The sequence below is a fragment of the Fopius arisanus genome, unplaced genomic scaffold (assembly GCF_000806365.1).
Source record: "Fopius arisanus strain USDA-PBARC FA_bdor unplaced genomic scaffold, ASM80636v1 scaffold00045, whole genome shotgun sequence".
Taxonomy (NCBI): Eukaryota; Metazoa; Arthropoda; class Insecta; order Hymenoptera; family Braconidae; genus Fopius; species Fopius arisanus.
Window position 1 is genome coordinate 536 of NW_011887784.1, and position 26,330 is coordinate 26,865.

The following is a 26,330-nucleotide window of genomic DNA, read 5'->3' on the forward strand; positions in this document are numbered from 1 at the left end:
AACTACCCCGTTAAATCTCTATTCGAATGGGAATTAGTATCGTTATAAATAAATAAATCCAGTATCCGATGATTTATTTTTTATTAATTCAAACATAATTATATGAATAAAATATTCCAGAAATGAATAATTCCCCGATAAAATGCAGATTTTTTTAACATGTCCTTTTAAAATTTCAATGATGTATCAATGTTAAATAAATTAAGCTCCTTAACTCATAGATTGAATTTTGCAATTTTATTCCAGAATAGTATTTGCATTTGAAATTAATTTCAGTGAATAAAAATGTCTTCTCCAATGTCAAATAATGAAAATGACTTACTTGGCAGTTGATCAATGTAAACTCCCTATAAATAATTAAGCTATCCATATTCTACGGGTATTTACAGTTCAAAGGGCTGCTATAGTACATTTACAACATGCCCATCACATATTCCCCGTGGATCGACCGCACCCTCTAGCTTCATCTCAAAATATACCTCGAAATCTACAACTCCAATGCTATTCTCCCTTTAAAGCACCTCCTGATCGATTCAAAGGCCAACAGGATATCTCAACACTATTGTACAATTGTTTTTATCATTTGTTTTTTTGTTCTCCGTAACGCACATTTTCTATCTAAAAAAATATTGAACGTAGACGACTCACAGTGACATCGACTACGAACTACAGCATTCGAACAACAATATTTCGGTTGTTCACCAGCTCGCTACAACTATCAGCTTTAGAATTCGTATGCTTTACTTTTTTTTTTCTTATCTTATCTATGTATGCTTAAACGTTAAACAGTTGGTAATAGGAGCGAAATTCTCGTGTTGGATTATTTGTAAGTATGATGTCTCGTTTGAGGTTGAAGAGATTGAGGCAAAATTAAATCAGCTGTTCGATAATTTCCTCGAGTTAAAAAAAATTCAATATCCACATGCCTTCAATCTCTACAATATCAATTGATCTCTATGAATTTTTTATCGACGTCGGAATGTCAAGAGGATATTGCTATTTCTCTCCCGATCTTTTCGATTTTAGTTGTAACTATAAAATTGCGCTGTTGTCCTATCCTCTTCCAATTCCGAGATCTCCAAAAAACTGATGGTAGAGATGAATTTACGATTTTCATTTTACCTTTAAACTATTCATGTATGCAACTTCCCTCTAATTTATTTATCATTTCTTACAAAATGCGCGGATCGTGACGGAACGAGTGCTAGTGCTGGAGGTTTTTCCGAAATTCTCAACTAAATCAATCCTTAATATTTACAATTAATTATATAGAGGAAAATGTATAATCGAAGAAGTTGTAGTGAATAATTCAAGAAGTTACAGATTTTCCAGACAAGTTCGAAAAACTCCGAGGTAATCGCCATCAAATTATTGCTATTCCCGAAATGACACTGCAATGTTCATGTGCAAATTCATTAATTACCATTAATTTAATATTGAGAAAATCTGAGTTAGCACTGAGTTCTAAAAATATTTCTACCTTACAGATCACAAATGATGGATATAAAAAATTTTCTATCAAAGTTTTCTTCGCCAAAAGAAATATTTCCACGAGAAAAAAAAACCGTAAATAAAAAGGAGAAATCCTATAGAAGTCGATCTATCTTTGGCGTTGTACTTACCTTCCATTCCTAATAAATCCACGACCTAGTAAACAAACCAATGATTGAACCGCCGAAGCCCCCGAAATTCAATCTGCGAACAATATTAATCTATGAACCTATGTACCGTGATCCCTAATGTACAACGTGTGGGTATTTGGGCATACAAAACATTGTATATAATAATTTAACCATACCCTAACATACTCTATGATTCGAACGAATCTCTTTCGATAATAAACGCAATTTAGCACTTTATTACTGAAACAGTTAATCCTTTCACCTATAATACAACAATATCATTCAGTATATTACACGTTAGATTATTAATACACCTGTTCACTGTAATTATTCCCTCTTACAATTTTAATAATTAAGTTACCGAGTTACGTAGTGGCAGCTTTGTTACGAGTTACTTGAGCACAGGCTATCAAATTTCCACTCTTGATAATTTTTCAAGTTTCGCTTCCTCTTCTTCTCATCTCTTGTTCATTCTCTTGCATTAATTTATGATTAATAGACTCGTTTGTTATAAATATTTGGGTAATGCGAGTAATAAATATCCTCTCAATGTGAACAGATCGACGGAGTTACTTAGCCGTGACAAGTAATAGACTCAATCCAAATTGAAACCCTGACGCGATTTATTTTAAATCGGTCTTTTGGTTTTAGATTATTGGGACAGCCTATTACGGTGCACGGCTCGACGTGGACTATTGAGGTGGACATCTTGCTACTGTATCTCGGGCGTATTCACTGAATTTCTTGTCTATAGGAACTCTGTCGTCGTAGAGGGTTGGCGCTTGGAGGATTATACCAGCTGTACCGGCTAATACTGCCAGGGTGAAGATCCAGAGGAACAGTCTGTCTAAGACCATTGCTACGTATTTCCAATCCTCTTTTACCTGGGTGGATAATCAAATTCAGAGATTGTCAGACTTTGATTGATTTCAGTCATTGGAATTCTCACGCGTTTTAATTAATTTCAGCTAAAAACGCTCACAGAATTTTTCATTTATCTTAAAAAAAAAGAAAATGAAAAGCAAAATTTCCCGTGGGAAATCATTAAAAATAATTTCATGTTTAATTAATTTTTGCAGACATATTGTTGTTCGGAAATTGATAATTGACGGAATATTCGAGAAATTAAATGATTCGTCAATGAAGAAATTAGAAAAAAATTTATCTTTTGGATTCTAAGAGACAGTTAATTCATTTTTTCTAATCATTTCGCTAGGTGATTCGGTAAAGTTTTGTAATTAAATTACCTTAGTGGAATCTTCCAGCATTTTAGTATGTTCAGCGATGAATCTGACGCCCATGCAAGACTTATGAATTTCAGGTGGACATCGTGAATGTGTAAAGCCTGGGGCGGATGCTAGAACCGGGCTTTTGACTTCCTCAATGCCTGCAGCACCAGGCACATCCTCGCAGTCGGCGTTCAAAGGTAGAGGAGGTAGAGGCCCGTGTATTAGGCAACTTCCGCCGAACCTTGCTCCATCCGTTAAGCTAGGACACACGTTACGCGAATAATGACGTGTTTTCGAGCACAAATATTATTCGAAAATAAATCCGTGTAAAAAACTTCATTTTCAGAAGCAATTTATACCGATTTTTGAGTTGATTGAGATCGTCAAGTGATTTATTACAACAACTGAGCCCCAAATTAATGTCTCGGAACAATTAATCTTTTTCTACATTAAGAGTGTCACGTCGATTATTATTTTTTACAGATCAGATAAATACCTCGATGGAGAAATATCCTCTTTGGATACTGGCCGACTGTGAAACCTCTTGGGTGTGAAATGATCTTCACTATCGTCCTGACTAGACGGATGATAAGGATAATAATTCGATTTCTCCTTACCCCTCACAGTCCTCATTAAGACTCGACCCGACGAGAATCTATATTTTTAAAAAATGAAGCCAAAATTGTAAATGGTGACCGATGGGAATTCGCAGCTAGCAACTAAATTCAATAAGAACAATTAGATGTGAAAAAATTGAGGTGAACCCATGGTAGTATTGCACAGCTCCCGTAAAACGAAATTCGATAACATAAGGGCAATTCGATCGTCATTGTATCGTAACAATATCGGTTGGGCCTGGCGAGGCAAAGAGAAAAAAGTGTCGATAAGGATACTTGTCGTAAAAGTATACGAGCACCGATAGAGGAAGCTCCTGCCTTTGTCCACAACAATGAAATTGGCATGTAGCTATTGCAACTGCATTTACCCATGTTTTTTGAGAAAAAAAAAATTAAACGCGAAACCCATGTCTGTCGGTTTTGCCGCATTTGTCTATTTTTTTTTTACCGATATCGGGATTTGGGGGACTTACCGACTTGGCTCGAACTTGTATTGCGGCCTTCGCATTACTAGTAGCCTCGGTAATATGTGGATGAATACTCGTTTGACCCACGGCGCCATTTTGTGGGTTTGCGGTGAACGAAAGTGCACATTTAGCACAACTACTGTAACGCATATACTGCAACAGAGAATTTTATATTATTACACTCATATTCTATACTTTGATATCGAAATTTTATTTTTTAGAATATATATCAATTATCCGCACATTAATTCTCTCAATAAAAATCTCACATAAATCAATAATGATTAGCACATATATGTAACATCAGATAATTAACATCAATTAATCCTTCGATTAATTGAATTTTTTTTGCGGTAGTTTGCGCTGTCTTTCAGTGGAATTAGTTAATTGATAGACAAGCGAATTTGATTCGTGGTATTTGTAAATGTAGCGTTAATTAGAAAAATTGTCAGCGAGAATAAAAAACCTTGAGAGGTCAGTAAATTTTCTTTTCAACATTCAAACCATGGATAAACGTCATCCCCTTTGCAAACCTGGAGAATATATATTCTTAGGATCATTTGTAACAGCGATTACACTGTAGTAGACGGTTTTATCGTTCCGCGAATTCAAGATGATCCAAATTGCATGCACTTCTTCAACTTGTAAAAAAGGGTGCATTTATCAATGCTTGAAGAATTAAAGATGAAAAAGAGAAACGAGTAAAATGCCGGGAGGATAAAAATTAATGAATAATTTCCGCATAAATTTCTCCCTCTTTCCATGACTCTCGAGATGAGGATAAAAAAGAAATTGATGTATGAAAATATGAATGCGATAATTCTTGACTGAATGGGATTAAAAAAAATTGTTAGAAATGATTTACGGCATTGGGTCAAGTACGTGGTTGATTTTCCAAATTTTTTCTTTATTGAGTCTCTCATTCTCTTGATTCGGAAAACTCTCTGTTCCTATTCGCGTTTTAGTCGACCACAATCTTATTGGCTGGCGGTCGCCGATCTCAATTTCCAATTCTCCCCCCGAATTTCCTCGTCTCCTTTATCTTTATCCAATGGTAAAGCGAGGTGGAGTGAAGGGTGCAAGATAAAGAGGATTTACAGAGCCTTTGTTCCACGGTTCTTTGGTCATGAGGTTACGGAATAAAAAAAAAATAATCGTAGGGGAAAATCTACTACCTTAGGGGTGAGTTTCATATTCCAGATGGCCTCTGCCAAAGCGTTATTCGATATTCCGTTGCACCTTTATCTCGTCGTTGCGAAAAATCAAATGGAAATAAATCGAGGGAGAGAATCGTAAACACTCGGCCATTATCCGCTATTTGTTACCATTTTTTGTCGCATTTGTCGCAAATTACGTACATTTTATCTTAAAGTCTTCCCAGCCCTCATCAATCAATCGTGAATTTAATCAGAACCCAAGTGGTAAATTCTCTACAGAAAAAAATGTCATGTAATTTTTGTGAGCCTTGATTACCTGTTGGGTAATTACTCGAAATAAAAAATTATTTCTCTTCGTTCGTCATTGAGAAAAAAATGAGACTCTCCCTTTTGGATCACGAAAAATTTAAGTCCTTCGGGTAATCTAGTTACGAGCAAAAAACTGTGGAAATTCCAGAACATTACTGTAACAGTAATTTTTAAAATGGGTAAGTGAGCCTTGGCTTCGTGGAAACTATGCATAAGAATGAGCCCTTGGCTATCTAGTTAATAAACGTGACAGGTGTCTCGCTAAAAGGATTATTACATTCTCGGAACGTATTAATTTTTTTTATTTCGTCTACTCGGAATTCGTTGTATCTGCGCGAATAAAAATGGCGGTAAATGAAGAGAAGAGTTAAATGCTCTGGGGCTGTGTAATTTTGAGGGATCGTGAGGGTATGGAGTGGTATCCAAGTTGCAAACTTGTTTAAAGTTCCAATGCAGACCTATCAATCGTACGGAAAAGTTTAGACCGGGAGATGGCGTTCCAATGGATTCTCCATTCACTCCTGTACTTTTTGTGCTTTTATGTTTCTCTCTTCACTTTTTTAGTGAGTGGGAAATTGTGAGGGATGGGTTTTATCAAGAATTCAGGGGCTGCTAGGTCACAGTATGATTATTGATTCAATTGGGGCAGAAAGAATTGATGGAAATGATTTCATAATTAAGTCGATCGAGTCTAGTGCGGCTATACAGACTTATTAATTTCCACGGTTATTATTACCCCGCAATCACAATTGAAAATTGAAAAATTATTCGGCTTGAATGGAAATCCGCAAAATTGACAATTCGTATCCAAAAAATATCCAAAAAAATTCGAGGGCAATTATATAATTGAATTTGCGCATTACAGCAAGTACATGTTTTGTTCTCATTTATCAGTGGCATATTTCGGAGAGTATAAATGATCTCGATTACTCTAGACCGCATTTTGCCCAGAACAAAACTCACGCAGGAAAAACATGAATGAATGTGAAAAAAATTTGATGGATATCATTCCTAGATTCTTGAGGCTTTTCATGACGAAAATGAATGTACCGTGAGAAATCTTCTTTCTCATCGGCGGACAAAAGAAATTTCCACTGAAAAAATTCGGAAGTGAGTAGAGGCGAGCAAGTAACATAAAATAAAAAAATGAAAGAATAAAAAATAAGTAAGAAAAGTAGATGAGAAATATATAACTGAACTGCCCGCAGAGAGGAAAAGTTCTACGGGGGTGGCGGTAGTTTTTGAAACGCTGGCACGGAAGTGGTTGGACATCAGTAGAAAAATAAAACCAATGAAATAAAAGAGAGTTGGAGCCCTAGTTGGAGATTAATTCCTGCATTTGCCAGGGGGATCAAATTTTTCTCGACTTAAAAAGTCCTCGGAGTTGAAAGGAAAGGGATCAAACAAAAAATCCAAATTCCTTTCATCGAGTTGTCAGGACCCTTATGAAGTTAATTTCGAATTGTTCAGAGTTCCTAAGAAACTTGGAAAATCAATAGAGAAAGGTAGCAGATTAACAAAAAAAAAAAAGGACGTACTTCAACTGCAATAAACGATTTTCTCTCTTATCTGCGAGATTTATTTTTATTTTGCCACAGAGAAATAAAATCTAGCGAGCGCGTGTACTAAATTTGCGTCAAACCATGGTCTCTCGGTGAAATTCATGGGAAAGAGTAAAAAAATGGTTAAATTTATTTTCTCCAGGTGCAATGCTCCCGACACTTGGAAAACAAGCACTGATGACACCTGTCATTCTATCATTGTATCTCCGTGACGTATCTCAGTGGCAATACGATAGAAAGAACGACAGTCAACGGTAAAGTTGTGCCACGAAAGTCTCTTGGTGTCTCTGGTTGGAGAAGACAAAAACATCCGCACCGAGAAGAAAGAGTGGAGAATTTCACGAGATAAAACAAGAGGATGGGAAAAAGTCGATTTGGCTCTTGGCCGCAATCCGGGATAAACCCCGATGGCTTCTTGGCGCAAGTCACGTGTTGAGTGGTCTGCAAATTCCCCTAGGAATACCCCAACTCCCCCAGAAAATTAGATTCTCTGATAAACCAAGTGGATAATTTCATATACAAGCGTATATGGCACGCTCCGCGCGCCTAATCTCACGCGTGCGGGGCATTATCATTTGGCATCTAAAATCTCTGAAAAAATTATCCATCATTTTTTTTTTCTTTAATTAAATTCAATTCAGAAATCGAAGAGGTACTCACTGAAATGTGAAAATTCGAAATTTTTGAAAAAGTATTAGGGGAGCATGAAAATCAAGGAGGTATTCACTGGAATTCGAAAATTCTAAATTTTTCGAAAAGTATCAGGGGAGCATGAAAATCAAGGAGGTATTCACTGAAATTTGAAAATCCGAAATTTTTGAAAAAGTATCAGGGGAACATGAGAATCGACGAAATATTCACTGAAATTTGAAAATTCGAAATTTTTACAAAAGTATCAGGGGAGCATGAAAATGGAGGAGGTATTCACTAAAATTGAAAAATTAGAAATTTTCAGAGAAGTATCAGGGGAACATGAAAATCGTGGAGGTATCCACTGAAACGTTTGCCCTACTCAAAACTCTCAAGTTTTCCCGAGAATTTTCACGATGGAAGATATCCATCTTTTTTATGGAAACACGTTCTTGCTTCGAGTAATTCCTTTTTTTTTCTCAATGTTGAGAGAAGTACAGTGGGGGGAAGGTACCCGCGACTTTAGAAAAAAATACAAATGTGAAGGAAAGCGGAATGAACATGCGGTATGTGGTTGACTGCAATGTGCGCGTTTTTTTTAATGGCCCGTAAAAAATTGTGACACTGTCGCGGACAGATGGAAAACGTACGATGCTCTATGATATTTTTTATATTCTTTCATGCTGAGACCACGGAAATACATCGAGGTGACGTCGAGAGTGCAAGAACGGAAAGAACGCAAACTCAATCAATATTTATGGATTCATATGAGAGAAATTAATTAAGATCTGGTGGTCCGGGATGTTGCACGTGCTGTACCTGCAACTACCAATTTCTCAATTATGTGAAAGAGAAATTTGAATTTCGAGGTCTCGATGAAATATCAACAACCATCATTTGAAAAATGTCAATTAGCGATTGTCAATTAATTTTCAATTGCTTATAATTGTTTTCCTCGGAATAGGAGGAGAAAAATCCGGAAATACCTTCACTCACAAAAAGAAACCTGTGAACTGGGTTTAATGAATAGTTCATCTTCCGTCCACAGAATTATTAATTCAATTAATAAGAGATTGAGGCGTTACGACGAGGATTGAGCGGAGGTTGGTTGCGGTTGCACATTGTCTGAAGTGATTCATAATTCGTATGACTGAACAGCGAGTTATGAGCTGGTGTGCGGCTTCCGGTGAGCAAAGAAAGAAGAGAAAGTTGAATTGATAATGAGGTATGCAATCTGAAGTAGATTCTCTCCTCTCCTTTGCACCTAGTCCCTGCTTTTCGACTTTCATGTCAAACTCAAAGCCAAATCGATTTTAATTTAAGATGAAGAACTTCAGGACACGAATGAAGTAGAGAGAAAGAATTAAAAAAAAATTGGGCTGATATTTTCGCGAATTAACATATTTACATTATAATATTTACATTAAAATATTTTTTAGGAATATTTTGGGGCGTGATATCATTATTGAATAAAATCTAAAGCGATTACCATGGAGAAGAGACATCCGGGGATTGACGGTTTTTACGAAAAATTATTTCTACTCTGGGATTACTTAAGTGGAAGGTAATTTGATGTTTCAAATCAAGAAGTCAGTTAAAGACAATACTCTTGCGCTTTATAGAATTTTTTTTAATAACAAATGTGTAATTGTCTGAGCCAAGTTGCTTCTACCGCATCGTGATTTCATGTATCGTGCCGGTTTAAATTGGATTCTACCCTTTAGTATATAGAATGTAGATGGCTAATAGTGTGGGCGCAGTATCTAGAGCGTCTCCACTGTATTTCCATTCTCTATCTCATTTTCTCGTTTTCTCGAAGCCACTCCCCTTGCAAACTGAATTTCCATCTCCAGCATTGGTATTTCGAGAAAATCGTAACAGTTCGATTGCACACCCCCAATCGCCCCGAAATCATCACTGAAATTAATTCATAAAAAAATATTTGTGGAGTGCAGGAGTCTGATATTTTTCTTTAATTTCCACTTGAATGTAAATTCAGGGGGGAAGGATAAACAGCGAATTGTGGAAATTGTGAGAAATAGAAGAAGAGTGCAATAAAATTCAGCGGGGGGAAATAAAAATTTATTTTCCATACTGCCTTCCTTGATTTTGCGATGCTCTCGCTGCTATCTTGTGAAAATCTCTGTCATTAACCACAAGTACCGCATAAAACCAGAATAACATGACGCATCGGAGAAAATCAGTGGTTCGAACTGTTTCACAAAGTCCATTCCGCAATGCCAATTCCTCGGTAGTTTTGGAATTTCCTTTCGCGTCTCAAACGAATGCCAGCACTTGGGGTATTCATACAAGTGTTTGAAGATTGCGTAACATCATCGATACAGTGTGCAAAACAAACTTTTCTACACCCGGAAATTAATCTTTCTATTTATATAAAAAAATTTTAAAAAATGAAGGAAATATAATTCATAATTTATTGATTATTTACAATCTTAATAATTCACCGCAGTAACCGGAAATTAAGAGAAATATATATTAGCAGCGTCGTGAATTCCTATGTGGATTTAGTAATTACGATTACCTGATTTAAGTGCCAAATTTATTCGCACTGATTATCCTCAATGGAGTTCATTACCGAATATCCACAAATAGTCATCAGTGTGTGAGAATAAATCAGGAACTCAGCCCTCTACGATTGGCGAAATTTCGAGAAATAAACAATTCCGCAAATCCACTGATGAATGGCATCTGATTGTTATTTACTATAATCACGTAATTTATTTGTCGATGCAAATGAGTGCAGTAATTTGCATGACGAGTAGATTTCCGTTTCGCGCAATAGCATATTTGCAGGATGAAAATGAACGATTCGATGTTTGCGAAACAATCAAGGACCTTTGCTCTAATATCCACAATTGTTGAAAATATCCAAAAACACTTGTGAGTCCGTTGCACTCACGTTGCACATTGGAATATAGAGTGGGAAGAGTTGGCTGGCAAGTTTGCGCAATATTCCCCGTGTCTCGTTAACGCACACTGATGAAAGTCGAATGGTTAATCATAGAGTTTACACACTCAACATGGCAGGTATTCTGTTGGATAACTAAATGCCCCAACTCGAGGGAAATTAACAATGTGCAAATGAAGTTTACAGATTGAATTGCAATTAATTGGAATGAGTCGAATTATTAAATGATTTACTTCACCTCGAAGGATTATTCCACCTAAAACCTAAATAATGGTGTTAGAATTTTGAGAAATAATTATTTGCAAAACTGAATAATTCTAACAGTGCTATTATTTGAGTGTATCAAAAATAAATAAATAATTCCCTACGATCGGATGAATATTCTCTCTAATAATAATCTGATATTCAGTCCTCAATGATTTGTCTCGTGTTCACATTTTAGAAACGCACAAAAGGGGAAAAATGGGGACGCCATTGTCACTTGGTAAAGAAAGCAAGTAAAAAAGACTGTAGTACACGTCAAGAATCAATTATAACCCGTGCCCGGGAGGCTGTGTCTTCATGTCCTCCATTTATAACTGATAAAGCCCTAAACAATAAACCCTTTGTGTTGCTACGCATCTCCATCTCGTTGTTCTGTAGCCACTCCACCCTCTCATCCCCATTCTCCCTAATGCCAACAGAAAAACAGACTAGTTTTCACCCCCGGGATGTGAAGCCCTCGTCTGCACATGCAGTCGAACATTTTCCGTATCACAGAAATTCTATCAGATTTGCCGCCGGGCCGGAAATGAAAACTGGCAAAACAGACAACCACCTGGAATAAAAATAGGTGTTCCACGTAAAACGGATTACAGACCTTGATTTAAATACATAAATGACGTACGAGGTTTAATATTTTTCATGGAAATTTTGGGACTTATTAATCACTCAATTCCATCGAAACTCATCTTTGAAAATGATTATAAAAATTATAAAAATAATAATATAAATATATATCATATCATACCATTTATTTTCATTAAACAATTTTGATATGTATATATTGTGATTATTATAAAAAAAGTATTTTTCGGTTAGACCAAGAATTCCTTTCTCGACGTAAACAAAAATATTTCCGTTCCAGGAATTTGTTTCGAATTCTGCGATAAAAAGTTGGCAATCTCACGAATTTCTCATTTCCCATGAATACCGACACTCTAAAAGTTTCCCTCGGTGAAAAAAAAAAAAACTTGGAATGTTTACCAATCGTCTGTACTCCCACTCTAAATCCGACATATCGTTTTTCCCGCTGGCACATTCGACACGTTATCCGGACAACGGAATCGATCGTCGGCACATGTGAAAGAAGCACCCACCGTCGGCCCCCCGGAAAGCCCTGGTGATCTCACGTCAGCAGAGAAACCGCACGACTCGAGCTCTCGTTCATCCTCTCATGAGCTGATACTGTAGCACTCCCATTCTCCCATACCACATTGAGAAACAAAGAGAAGCGAGAACATCTAGTAGAGCAAACGAGGATAGACATGAATAGAACAGAAGTATGTGAGAAAGGGGTTTACGCTGAATTTCTGGGATGTGCAATTGCGGTTTGGGCGATAAAATCCACCTGCAGGGGTGTGGATCCGAGGGAAGAGGCGGCAGCTGGTGGTTTTGGACCCCAGGAGAGGACACATTTCAATGAGGAAACACTGCAAATGGATGGAAAATTCGTAATGATAGCTTGAGAGCTCGTATTTGAAAGCTAAACATCTCCATTCAGTCCCGTACTTCTATCCCATAATTGGTAACGCGCATTGTACTTCAAACCACGGAAACCTCTATTTCATTTCAACTGGACAGCCTCAAACGAAATAATAAATCGTAATTGAAGCATGCGTCTGATAATCGTGGATTTATTAATATATTTATAGTAATTCAATTCTCTCATCCCAATTTTTTAATTAATAATAAATATTGATTTTCTCATGATTCATTGAGTCGTGAAAATAATAGCTATTGGATGTTTTCAAAAAGTTGAAAATTTTTTCACTTGAGAATTCGAGTGCAATTATCTCACGATGTATTTTAAAATACAAATTCAGTTCTATTGCATTCATAAAACAAGGAAATTAATGGGAAATGCATTCAAATAAAACTGAAACATTCGAAAAAAAATTGTCTGCTTTTTTAGTGGTAATCACCACGTGCATGCAATCAAAAAATAATCAATCACCCATTTGTTTCATTTGAGTCTCTTCGAGAATCATAGAGGGTGATGCTCTCGTAAATATTTGTGATGATTTATCTGATGAGTTTGAAGGATTTATATGGGTCGGGGGACAGCGCTGAAATATATATAAGGTCCGTATTTTTTGAGGACTAACGTCAGTGTCTCATGAGGAACATCGGGCTAGGGTACCCTAGATGCCTGCAAGTTTCCACAGTAAATCACGGGAGTTCACTAGGTCCCTGAAGCACCACTGATTCAGATGCCAGGAGTAGATGTATAAAAAAAATATGTAGGACCATAATCCCGGGAGGTGTGTTTCACCGTCCAACGGATTTGGTTGTGATGTCGCGGTAAATTACATTCATGTCGCCTTAAACTATTATTTATCCAATAAATTACCGACGAATCGTGAGCGATGAAAAATAATGAATATTGTTAATATTTCCATAGATTTAGTCTCTGGAAACTCTCCTACGGGGACAATCGTGAACACTTCATAAAAAATATGATAAGCCTCGTTACATGATCAGGTGATCACTTGAATTTTACTGCAGATAAAAAACTTGTTCTTACCTTATGGAGACGAGAATCATGGCGAATATGAGGTACTTTCCCAGTAGTGGAACCACCAACGAAGTCGGTGGAATGATCTCCACGACCAGGAGGAAGAACACGTGGAGGCTAATGAGAATGGAGATAGATAACGTGACCTGAAACAAATGTCCGTCAGTTGAGGTTAAATATTTTTTCAAAACTAGCTAGTGGTAGGGCTGAGGAAGATCCTCATCCACGTGCTTCGGTGAACCACGTTCGCGGCTTTGAAAGCCCATGTCTCAAGATGAGTTTACACTCCCCAAAGGTTTTTGATGGATGGGACGGGGGTGCGGGTTGAGGGTGGAAACAGCAGCGAGGAAATTCGAATTTATCGCCAGGGGAATGAGGAAAACAGTGGAACAAGAAAAAAGAGTTGGAGTTTTCGTTGGATGGGGAGATGGCTACGACACAAAGGACAACAGGATAAAGATATGTACCTTGGAATAGTATGCAGGCGGGATATGGAGAGGAGAAGTCAGTGGGGATTGGTTGGGGATGGGAAAAGGGAACGTAAATATTCAGTGGAGGGTGGCAAATCTAGTCGCTTCCATAAACGAACGCGAGCTGTTGGAAAATTGCTGATCAAAGTTATGGGACGAGAGTACCAGACGCTGATATGTCTCATTTGCCGAGAATTCTGAATTTTCACGGGGGAAATTTTTCGGTGAATAAATCCACGTAAAAAATCAACATCAATTCATGCGTGATGGAAAAATTTTCAAAATCATTGGCATTAAAGCATCGGGTGATTGTTGCACGTAAATAGCCAGCATATATCCATCTCGTTGGGCTGTTTGGGCCTGTTGTTGTACTGTGCATCGTCCCACTGGATTCACCATTAATCCCATAAATTTCGCACATGGTTACCGAACAGTCCTCTCACCCATGAATTTCGAAACTCGGGTCCTCCAAAAAGCCTCCATTCCCGGTACATAAAGGGCGTGAAGTATAAAAATGATATAAACCAGTGATGAATTGTTTTTTTCTCGGGACTACATTCCTCCCGATATTCCGTTTCGAATTTCGGGATTTCATATAAATAAAACAGTGTCCCCGGCAGGTCCTTTCGTGGCAAATGTTTACCAAGGAGTGGTGTAGTGGTTCATGGGAGAACTATTGATTTCCCTGGGATTTTCGGTGGCAATACAAAAGAAAATCGACGATAAATTCAGCGGTGAATTTTTCGGCACTTGACAGGGATAAATATTTTTGCGTTATTCACTAGTTTTGCAGGCGCCGCGGTGACTTCATTTTGCGTCCCGACAGTACGACGCGACCGTTCTATCATATTCATCGGTGTAAGCATTTTTTGGCACCAGAAAAATAGGACGTGGTGATCAGCTCGATTTTTCCGAATATGTCGAGGTAACGGGGGAGAATCTAAGGAAGAGGTGACTGAGAGGCGAATTGAACCGGCGGAGTAAAATTCCATTTTAAAAGCAATTACGAATAATTGCAAACAATTACGTAATCCGGAAGAAGGAATTATTTTCCGGCGGTTTTATAAGAATGGAAGAAAAAAACATTCACGATTTTCCCAAATTCATCACTGCAGTAATGCGAAAAGTACGAGAATGTCGCGTCATTTTATTTAAATCTGTCTATATATTTTTGCTCTTTGCGTTATCCACGAATTTTTATCCCACCAATTGAAATATGATTGATTACCATTTACGGTTGAGTGATTTTTCGTTACTCTATTTTTTTATCTATTTAGTTCCATGAGAGCGTTCGGTAGCTGCAGGCGGCGCGTTTTGCGGTTATTAATCTCGCCAATATCAGTCGATCCTTTTCACCCTCGGGCAACAAAGGAGGCCGTATATAGACGTCTTAATATTATATAGGTACCGACGCCGATGAAAGACAGTTCAATATTTCCACATGTGCTGTCGTCTTTGAGGGGAATACCTAGGGGCTTTGAGGCTTCTGTGCGAGCGTTTTCATATATTGTATAATGAAGAAGCCCTCTTGCTATTTCTTTGTGGAATGCGTCTCATATGTGGTGAAAGGTTTGAGTGGGAGGGATGAATAAATTTTTATGGGGTCGGTATTTTTATCCACTCCAACTTCTGCATTAATTAAACGAATGAAAATACAGCCCTTTCATGTCGGAAAAATCTTGGGGGTAAATTCTATTCTGGAAATGAAAAATTCATAATTTTCCTGTCTCATATGGTGATTTATTTTTTAAGTCTATTTGTTTTATTATTTTTTGGCAGTTTCTAGAGAAATTTTTCGGAATTAAAGCGGAGAAATAAATTTTTCTGTATTGGAAATGCACTTGTGAATTCATTGTGTTCATTCGTTTAATGATTTGTCTCATTATTCAGAATTTTGTATTAACATGGGTTCATGGAAGTTTTAATGAGATTTTTTAATGAATATAAAACGAAAGGGAAATTATAAATTCATCGAATTTGGTTTTTTCGTGGTGGAAGAATATTCAGGGAGTTTTAATTTTTTTTCTGGGGTATGAAAAAAACACTTGAAACCGAGTGGGGCACTTGAAACATAATGTAAATAATCCCCTCTTCTCGAAAAGATTGAAGTAAATATTTCAAGCATATGCAGCATTATGTGAGTGGATAAAATCATCTGGGAACACAAGAAAAATTGTTTGAAATCTACCCTCGAACAGCGGCACAATCTCCAAGTAGTTTTCCCCTATCGATAACCCTCTGGAATTGAATTTCACCAGAATCAAAAGTCGTCGCGACTTCTCCGCAGTAAATACAACTCTGTGAATTTTTTATTTCCCCGCACCTGTTCACGGGTCTGGGAAATGGCGAGGGCATTTGATTTCAGCAATCAGAGCGTAATTGAAATGGGCCAAGTATATACACCGGTAAAATAGTATGAAAGGCAGTTGGAAAAAGAGGGAGACGACACTCGACCTCAACTTAAAGTCAAGCCATGAAATGCTCTGGTGCACCGGGTGCTTCATCGGGGAAAGAATCTCTGATTTCCTTACAGCTCCGCGACTCCGGCGATTGAAAAACATACCTCAAGTGAAATATTAATAAATTATTGGTACTCAGTATGAATATAAATTAAAAGGAATTGAGAGGAAGAAAATTGCCTGTCACTTGCATCTACACACCAACGGCCAAGATAATTTCCTTCTCCAGAAAGAGAATTAAGTAAAAACTCGATCGTACGACGGGAACAAATGGATCTGCACAAAAGAATTCGTGTGCTCGTAATTATAAACTCCAGGCTATTTTTGTGAAGTTTTTTGCTAAAAAAAATTATTGAAAACGGGACAGAATCAATTTTTTTCGCAAGTTTTTTACAACAATTATTGTTGCAATTTGTCTATAGCGCTCAATGAATTTTATAAAAAGGACAGAAAATTGATAGAATAATTTCGGTTTATGATCTCGTGTGGTATCAGAGATATTCTTCATAAAAAAAATTCACCGGAGAGAATTCAATTTTTTTTATTTTACCACTTCAAACAGTAAATGTGGAGAACAATTCCGGGAATGCAATTATTATTCTGATGAAAAAGTGGAATGGAAATATTAATTATAGTGGGTGGAGAGGTTCATTTACTGGAGTAACAGTTCAGCCCTCGACCTGAGTTTGGATAGGAAGGATCAAACACGGTCTGACCATTTCCTGGTGTAACCACTCGCTCGTAATTTCGATAATCAAACTTGTTCCTTGGTTATGGTGGCAAGGAGATCCACTGAACCTTGACTTATGATAACTTTAGATCTTCGATATTGAATAAGATTATAAACCCCATAATGAAATTACGTTTTGCAATAAATATTATGTTTATTAGTTTTAACAGGTATTTATTTTATGTGAATCCTTTATTAAAAAATCGATCTCCTGGTTATTTTTTTTTAAAACAATTTTCAGAAGTTTACAAATGACTAATTAATTGTGAGAACATACAAAAAAAAAATAGTTAAGCCATTGACATGAGTGAGACTTCAACAGAAATGGGTTCAATTGAAATAATTCCATCTGGTTGTCAAATATTTCAATCAAATAAAAAAGCGAGAAAACTAGTGGCAATAAAATCTGTATTACACCTCTCGATTTCCAATTCTTATTCGAAATCCCTGAATCCATCACCCGAAAAGATAACCAATACCAATGAAAATCGATAAACTCTGTCTATGGAAGTATTCCCCCGTGAAAAACTGAACTCCATAATCTCCAGGATGAAAAAAAAAATGGGATAAACTTTCATCACGATGAACTTTTCCAGCAAAGCCTCTGGCAAGTTTAATTAAATTTCATCCGACTAATCCATCTGAAGATATACCATCAAAATTTCCTCCTGATGAGCATCGAAAGCCCTTTACAGCGGATAATGCTGTGTAACGTTGGCAATAGCCATTCCCTCCTCCCTGCTCGCTTCAGTCAAAGGGAAATTGAATTAAAGTTGTTGTAAAAGTACATCCCCTCACCTTCTCGCCACTATCGCTGGGCAGATAAAACGTCAGTACGGTGAGAAAAGATATTCCCATGCATGGAATTATGATGTTGACAGTGTAGAACAATGTCTTCCTTCTCAGTGTTATATTGAAGGTGATATCCAGATAGGGCTCATCGCAGCAGGTGTAAAATTTTTCATTCCTGAAACACAATGGAGAATGTTTTCACGCCTTTTTACCATTTCATATTTTTTTTAATATTTTTAATTCTGATAGAGCCGCGGGCGTCATATTCTGAGAGCGTCATGAGTTGAATAAATATTGCACAGCTTTTCGCATCGTCATGAGCACTTTTATTTTTTCTCATTTTATCGGTTTTCCTGAATGCTGGGCTGAGCTGGCTTGAGGGATGAGGAAGGAAAGCAGACGCTTTATTAAAATTTCAGAGAACCACAGAGGCTTGGGGAGAGAATCTTGGAGATGCTCGTGTCGATTCTAGCTTGGTGATGTAACGAGATTAAATTCCGGAGGATTGAAGGGAAATTCGGCATGTCAGGGTGCTTTTGCCTGGACCGTCCGGAGGAATTCCTTGTGGTGAAGGTTTTTCTTGGGGCAGTCTTCGTGGCTCCCGGAGTCCCCCATGGAATCGTTTCACTGGATTAAAACTGTTTTTTTTTTTTAATTAAGGGGTGATTTTGTCTTTTTGGGGGTAGACGTTCATTATTCGTTCTTTGATGAGATAAAATGCAAGAATTTTACTGGTGGTTATAAAAATGTTATGTTGGCAAGAAATGGCTTCGGAGAAAATGTAGCACCGGTTTTGTGGCTCATATAGTCTCGTAAACGGAGGGTTCTCTGGGGGCCTATCCTCGACGCATGGCAAACCTATTTCGTGAACGGAATGTAATCCGTGCTGGAACGAATGATTCGGTGATCACTTTCGTTTGGGAATTTTAAATTCGTGATAGAAAATCTTTCGCTCTATTTTATTTTCGCCCACGAATCATATTCTGCTCCGAGGAATGAAATGGAAGTGATGAACTCACCTAACAGCAGGCACTTCCAATATATCCCACTCGACTGACATGTAGAACTCTGAGAGATCAACCCCAACATCAACCACATTGTTCCCAGGCTGTTCATCCATATGTCTGAGGTCCACCTGAATTGAAAAAAATAATAATAAATGACCAATAATTCATCTCGACCCAGCGTAGGCGTGCTAGGCATCAACAATCGAATCGTCGCAACGATATTTTCAGCTCGATGCATCTGCCGAAGATGTGCGTCTTCGTTGCGAGCCCGACGTTTAATGCCAGCTATGAATAAATACGGAGTAACATCTATTATTCCACTCCAAATATTTCAATCAATTGCGTATATTCCACTCAATCCTCAATCGACAGGAGATAATAAAAAATTGATTGAAACATTGTAAACACAAAGATAAAAACTATTTGATGCTCTAGCGTTTATATTCTACGCAAATATATTCATTAACATATTTATTATCGCAAAAAAGATGTCAATGTTCCATGTATCCATAATTATCATATATCCACAAACATAAACAGGCTCAACCAACACAGAGATCTCCATGACACAGCGTCCAGGCAATTGTCGTTCCAAACAGTTGAAAAAGCATCGCATTTTGCCGCTAAAATATTAATAAACAAGTAAACAAATGCTCTTGCTCTCTCTCGCTCTCTTGGGGCTTAGTGTATCATGTTAGTGCCGGGTTAACTGACACGCGGATACACCCCAGGCTTTACATTATGTCGGCCGTCTCTTGACTATCACCCCGAATCGGTATTATACTTTGCCCTACCGCATCAACTTTGTCCTGGCAAATTGGTGAGTTATTGTTCAACTTCGTTGGGGAGGTAATTTATAGCGACGGACGTGCTAAATCTTAAGCCACACTGAAATTTTCCTCATTTAACTATTTTCGAGTCGTTAGATTTATCCGATCGCCTGCTGAATTATTTTCATAAATTGGCATTTTCATTGCACTTTGAAAAATAATTACTCACGACACGTCAAAGTGTCATACAAATATTATCTTTTTCTCAGTATATTTTGCTGTTGAAATATCGAAGCGCAATTTTTTTTCTATCAATTGCAACTATTTTTAGCAGACAGTTGTTTATCCGTAAAATCGTTCAAACGGTTTTTATTTCGAACGGCAAAAAAAAGTTGCAATTTCGACGTCTCGAGTATTTTCGAACCCTTCGACTTCCAGAGCACTCCCTTTTCTTTGACATGACAAGCGAAATAGCATTTTCACCTCGACTTCCGCTCGTTTACAACAGCGATGGTTGGTCCCCTGTCATCCCCTTTTTTCCCGATGCATTTGTATTCTTTCAACTGCTCTGACAAAAGTCCTTCTCTGTACATTGACAACTATCGTCGAGAAAAATAACCTGGGAAAGTTGAAGAACCATCGATCGTAATCTCCAACGTGAACGACAAAGGATCAAGTGGAAGAAAAACCGATGGAGAACAGGAGGAAAAGAGTGAAAATAGCGGATAAGGTACGGTAGCTCGGTGCTTTTCGAGGTGAAATTGGAAATTCTACGACCCAATTTTTCCATCCGTGTGATTTCTCCCTCCGGTATCCAGTGAACATCAGCAATTCCAGAATTCTCGAAAATACCATCCATGATTATAATTGTAAGAAGTCGCTAATTATCATTCCGCTATTCAATGCAATTCTATTTCCACTCACTCTCGCCGGTCAATTCTTATTATTTTTTTTTCATGGCTGCATAGTAATAATTGAGTTTAGGAATTCATACGGGTTTTGGGTGAAAAGGGTAGCGAGAAAAGGGACAGAGTTCCTGATGTTGGCTATTAACGTATGGTGAATATTCCTGGGGAAGACCGTGAACATTTTAGAGTTGAGCAAGTACTCGTTCCCATGAAGCCCGTAAAATTATCTTTGAAAGAGCCCCGCGTCCGAGAAATACCCGGGTAGAATCTTAATTAGACTGCACCAGGCTGGATTATATTTATTAACCCCTGGTGCTGGGTAATGGGAATTTATTACCGAGTGTAAAGCAGAAATGTTTAAACAGAAATTTTTGTGGGATTCGACAAGAGCTAGAAGGGTTTACGAACCGACAATTAAAATATATAAATATAAAATGGTAGATGGTTGACGGTGAAAACTGCAGCAATAATTTTTCACTATTTTCAGTCTCTTGAAAATTCAATAAATTTCTAACTGTTCCCTGGAGTAAACTCCGGAATAAATTTGGCAGAAATATATTTTTCTCTTCTATAATGTACTTGGACATATTTTTCTACTGTGCGGGAAAAAATATGAGTGAATCTGCCGATTCGATGCGTCTTCCGTCGATTGAGGGTGATACATGGACTGCAGAAGTATCGGCTCTCGAATCATCGGACGTGAAAATTGGATGTCGCAGTCGGTGGAATTCCAAGGCATATGCGATCAGATTCGCTCTCTCGTCTCACTGCGGAAAAGGCAGCCGTACGTAATCCAGGATAAAATATAAATCTATGAGAAGCGGCTGGTCCATGTCCCGATGCTGCACGAGAGGTGAATAATAATGGAGGAAATACGCAAGAGATAGGACATTTCCTCAGACAATTCTCATTTTTCTAAAGCATCTCTTTCTCGGTGGCAAACTGAATATCCCTGTGTTTGGCATTCATTTCTCCTGGGTTTTCCGGGATGCAGTGACAATCCAAGTGAGATAAAATAAATCCATAATTACCTCAACTCAATATTGAAAACTCAAAAGAGTTGCGACACGTTTCAAATTGTACTTTCAATTCCCCTGATCTATACTTCCAAGGGAATTAATAATTGATCATTACCTCATGCCATCACGATCCACCAATTATCTTCTGAAACTTTGAATTATTCCCGCCTCCTTTCCCTTCGCACCAGAAAAAAAATTAAAAATACGGAAATTACCTCCACCCGCCATCTTCACCCGCTGCAATGAGTGATAAAATCGGTAATGCAAAAGACGGTCCTGTAAAAGTTTCTTGAGAAAACTCGACAGCTAAAACTTGAATATAATCCCCATCGATAAAAAGCCCTCAGTGGTTTTTTTTTCTCCACAATATTTGCACTCTCAACGGATTCCAAACTTTCCATTCACACGAATGGAAATGGCGAGAGTGACAACTGCCAAACGACCATTACAAAGAGAATGACATTTTAACTCGCTTCTGTTCTCGCGATTGATCTTATTCATCACTTGGAAACAAATCCACCCAACGGTGAAAAAAGTCCCGTGATATATCTATAGTTAGTGCTCTCAGTGTCTCCAGTACTTTTGCCGAATATTTTCATTCCAGCCGAAGCGACAGTGAGGCAATAACAATGACAAAGAGGTGGAGAAGTTCCGGATCCTCGCGGGAATTTTTTGCAACCCCCCGGTGAAACATTCTAACCCATATACAGGATAAATGGAATAACTATAGTAGATGGTGAGACTGAAGTACTGGAGATATCGTTGGTATGACGTCTGTCTGAAGTTTTTTACTTCAACTGCAGAGGTTGTCAGCGCATCTCTACGTCAATGAACCGATAACGGATTTTTTTTAGCCCCTAGGGCAAAAAATTTCATCCACTCAGCAATGAATGGAGATGAAAAAAAATCTGGTCCGACTGTTTTTACGGTTGAGTTGGTAAGAACTGGGTGAATATTCGGCTTTCCGGAGATAATTCGTGTGAGAACATGATATGAGGCTGCCTGTGCGATCATTTTAAAAATTGTGCATTATTTTAGCTCGAAGTGGATGAAGGAACCACTCCAAATGGCTTTCCCGAAAATATATTATTTTCTTGGGAAATTTTTTTGTAGAAATTCCCTCTGAAAGTGATTTTCATCCTTTATATAGTACAGATATTCATCATTATTTTTATTATTGCAGTCGTCATTTATTATCAATCGCTGACTGGAAATATTCTCGCATATTCTGATATTTTATACGGAATTTTCCCCCGAAATTTCGCAGAATCCGTCGATATTCGCATTCTAATCATCAAGTAACTGCAATTTAAAGTTTAATAAATTCTGCAAGCCAAGTTCCATTTTGAAAATTCAAATATATTGACTGATTATAAAATAATTTATGCATTTGCATGCCCCTATGCCGAATTAACTCGGAGAAATGAATTACTATCGCAGAAGTAATTTATCTCTCAGTGCGCGCACGTATTTCTCTCTTTGAAATTCTCCGATTGCACTCATAACCCGACACCTTCAGAAATAGTACCGTGGAATCCATCAGCCGGGATAAAACGAGCTAATGAATTCCACGCAGAAATAGAAATGACCGATCTGTGTTCCGTGTTTCGATGCGACCTACATCCCTCATACTTCTTCTTTCATTTATCCGGTCATATCTCAGCTGCACTCACTCCATCAGTCGTTAAAAAAAAATCAATTCCATAAACTCATCTCTCATTAACGAATTCTCAGATCGCTGAAGCGATAAAGCGTATAATCGTCTGGAGAGTTAAGATCTCTCCATGGAATATATCCGGAACACTTTCCCGGGACTCGAAATGCTCCACAAGACGCCACGTAGGCAACACATGAAAGAAAAATCAAAATCATCCCCCGAGACCCGATCGAATGACATTATTAAAATTCACTGTTAACGTCTCCCTAAAATTTTTTCGTTCTCCTAGTTTCCATGGATCTTGAGTTTTGCCGGAGATTCTCATCGTTTTATAGAGCAATTTCAAACTCCGGGTTAATGATATTTCGTTTCCACCATTTGAAGTATTTTTAATAGACTGAATTATTATCAGCGTGAAATCGACAGCTATGGGACGCGATATTAAGATATCTCACGGTTTATTGATCGTTTGCAGTGGCGAGCGAATGGAGAGAATCGTTAACCGAGTTTGAATAGTTTCGAATACACAGAATGTGAAGTTATGACTCCCTTCTGAGTGATTACATGTACAACAAGGGTATTAAGTTAACCAGTTTACAAAGCACTAAATTATGCTGGAGTTTCACGAATGGAGGCCTGTGTTTTTATGAGTGAAAACTGATTTGAACTCTGAATAATCGGCAAATCGGCGTATCCCTCGACGATTCGTTAATTACCCTCTTCCACAAACCTATACCTAATTAACTGTTCGAGTCATTAAATATAATTTTCACGAAAAATTTGAAAATCCAAAAGATCACCCGCGGTGCTCAAAATTGACATTTCCAAATCCTCTTAATACAGTAAAATCTAGAATATCAAACATTCCCGCCATCGGTAACTATAAAACTGTCACACAGATACATAAATATATTAACATGCACAGAACTATAGTAAAAAAGTTATGATTCTGGTGTTAACGGTTCTCTGCACAAGAATACCAGAGTGGCAGCTCTCATCCATGATGAAACTTTTGAGCGCAAACTTTTTTAATTGACTGTCACTGTCACCCTTTTTTTTTCAATTTCAGACTAGTCGATGCTGACTCCCTTCATTTTAAAATCACTCGAGTCCTTTAATTTTTCAATTCAAATGTCCCACCCTCACCCCCCCCGCGCCGCTCGCCCCTTGTCCAGGGGGTTGTTGAAAAAAAAAATGACTAAAAAAAATTGTCCGGATTAACTAGCTATTGATCATGTTCTCTCGTTCATTATAAAATCATTTCAACTGCCATCCTTGCAGCCTCTCTATACACAAAGCTTTTTGCGAGCATTCATTACGCTTTTTATCTCTAATGCGTTATCACAACATCGATGCGCAAGTCGATTGGTCATCTATCGTCGCACGACGTTCCACTAATGAACAATCAATATTCAACAATATCAAACGAAAAAAAAAACGAATGCATACATGTAATGACAGTGTTAAATGCTGTTATGTTAACGTTTGAGTTCATGTTTATTTATTTCACTATTCTTTTCAGCTATTTCTCTGATTGTTGTTGGTGTGCGTTTTGTGTTGCTGTGTGTTATTTATCTCATGAGTGATTTATGCGATTCGATTAAAACTCGTGACGATGCAGTAAAATTTCCATTCTCAAAATAACAAAAATAAAACAGAGTGAAATACAAACGATATCAGATGTAACAAAACAAAAATATATATATATGAAACACTTCCGATGAGTGAGGACAGGGAGTGGATAAAAAAAAAAACAAGATGGACGCATAAAGCACGATTTTGAACGCCACCGTGGTTGCAGTCGAGTCTCCATGGAAAAGGTATAAAATGTGTACGTTTCGCGAGTAATATGTTTCTATGTTTAATGAATATTGAGTTTTGGTTGTTAGAAGGAGTGAAGAGCACTGGTTGCCTAAAAAAATTTCACTCCTCAGCAAACACATTCGAGTTTATTTGTGAATATGCGTGTGCCAGTGAATGGACGACTAGAATAGTTGAATAATTTCTTTTGTTGATGAAGCAAAAGGTTTTTTGAAGGCATTTTCGTTTGAGAATTCAATGTAAAATTGTGAAATTGGGATGTATCGGCATATCGGAATCCATTACCGCGATTCATCGGAATTCGATATCTCTGGGTCGATATATCTCGAGACAATCGAAGCAGCTCAGAAGACTGAGTGTTTTTATAAGCATCAGATATCACAGCAAAGTTTGAGGAAATTAAATGAGAAACGCTTTGTTAATATAATCAAGATTCCACTCTTTAATTCAACTGTTTAATTTAACCAGCTCTTTAGCCGCCTCTTTCTACCGCTATCAAATTACAAACTAATTAATTTTGATGATTGAAAAGCAGCTGGGAGAATGTGCCCTCAGTTTTCTCCACCCGTTTGTTTGATTACGCGTGAGAAAACCCAGAGAATCCCTTTCAGAGGAAAAAGAAAACTTCATAACTTTTCCCAGCTCATTATTCCACGGATTCAAATAGGAATCTTTCATGAACTTGAACAAAGATTTTGAAAACAGTTTAGTGGGTAAAAATGACCGGTGGATGGAGGTAAAGTCCTTTGAGGATAATTTCTTGAAGCCATTTCACTGTGAAATTCGCTGAATTGCTGAGCGATTAAGAGCGCTCGGCCGAGCTCGCGAGTTTCCGTACCGGAAGTCCGGCAACGACGTCTGTACCGTAATTAATGGGTAGAAAGTCTGGTGGAAATGGACATTGCCCCCTTTCAATCTGACAAACTTTCGACAAGTTTCCAATGGTAGCAGCACGAATGTCGACTTTTGCCAGGTGGTGAGAGGAATGATGAGATTTTCAGGGGTGGAGGGCGCTGGAGATAACTAATGACTTGAGGATTTTGATTAAATTTTCGAATTAATAAACCGAGGGGGAGAATTTCAAAGGGAATTTTTCATTTTCCTCGATGGGCGGTATGAATTTTATTTTTATGATGATTTCATCAGAAGAATTAATGAATTTTGGGTTTCATTTTTAAGTCGACGGGGTAGAGATGGCGAATACAAGAGGATTGTTGCGTTTTATTTTAAATTGTCTTGGAGAATATGGTAGGGGTGTAATCTATTGCCCAATAAGGTGGGATGAATTGGAATATTCATGTATTCTCGACAAAGCCTTGCAGAAAGTGATTTGCGGGATTCCCACTGGGGTCACTCGGTGTCGTATTCAGGCGCCCCTAGCAAGATATCGACAACGGAT

The 26,330-nt window shown here is 37.7% G+C and overlaps 1 protein-coding gene across 2 annotated transcripts in view; it reads right to left on the reverse strand.

Annotated features, from left to right (window-relative positions):
• Nucleotides 1–1,782: 1,782 nt before the first annotated feature.
• LOC105267175 (acetylcholine receptor subunit alpha-like) overlaps nucleotides 1,783–26,330 on the reverse strand; it is an 82,779-nt gene continuing 58,231 nt past the window's right edge. For both annotated transcript variants that reach the window (XM_011305832.1, XM_011305833.1), the window contains exons 6-12: nucleotides 18,769–18,884; nucleotides 17,756–17,924; nucleotides 13,308–13,444; nucleotides 3,942–4,088; nucleotides 3,348–3,506; nucleotides 2,870–3,110; nucleotides 1,783–2,506 (exon numbers count right to left, since the gene is read on the reverse strand). In XM_011305832.1, the coding sequence (XP_011304134.1) occupies nucleotides 2,315–2,506; nucleotides 2,870–3,110; nucleotides 3,348–3,506; nucleotides 3,942–4,088; nucleotides 13,308–13,444; nucleotides 17,756–17,924; nucleotides 18,769–18,884 (1,161 nt within the window). In that variant the 3' untranslated portion in view covers nucleotides 1,783–2,314. The remainder of the gene's footprint in view (nucleotides 2,507–2,869; nucleotides 3,111–3,347; nucleotides 3,507–3,941; nucleotides 4,089–13,307; nucleotides 13,445–17,755; nucleotides 17,925–18,768; nucleotides 18,885–26,330) is intronic.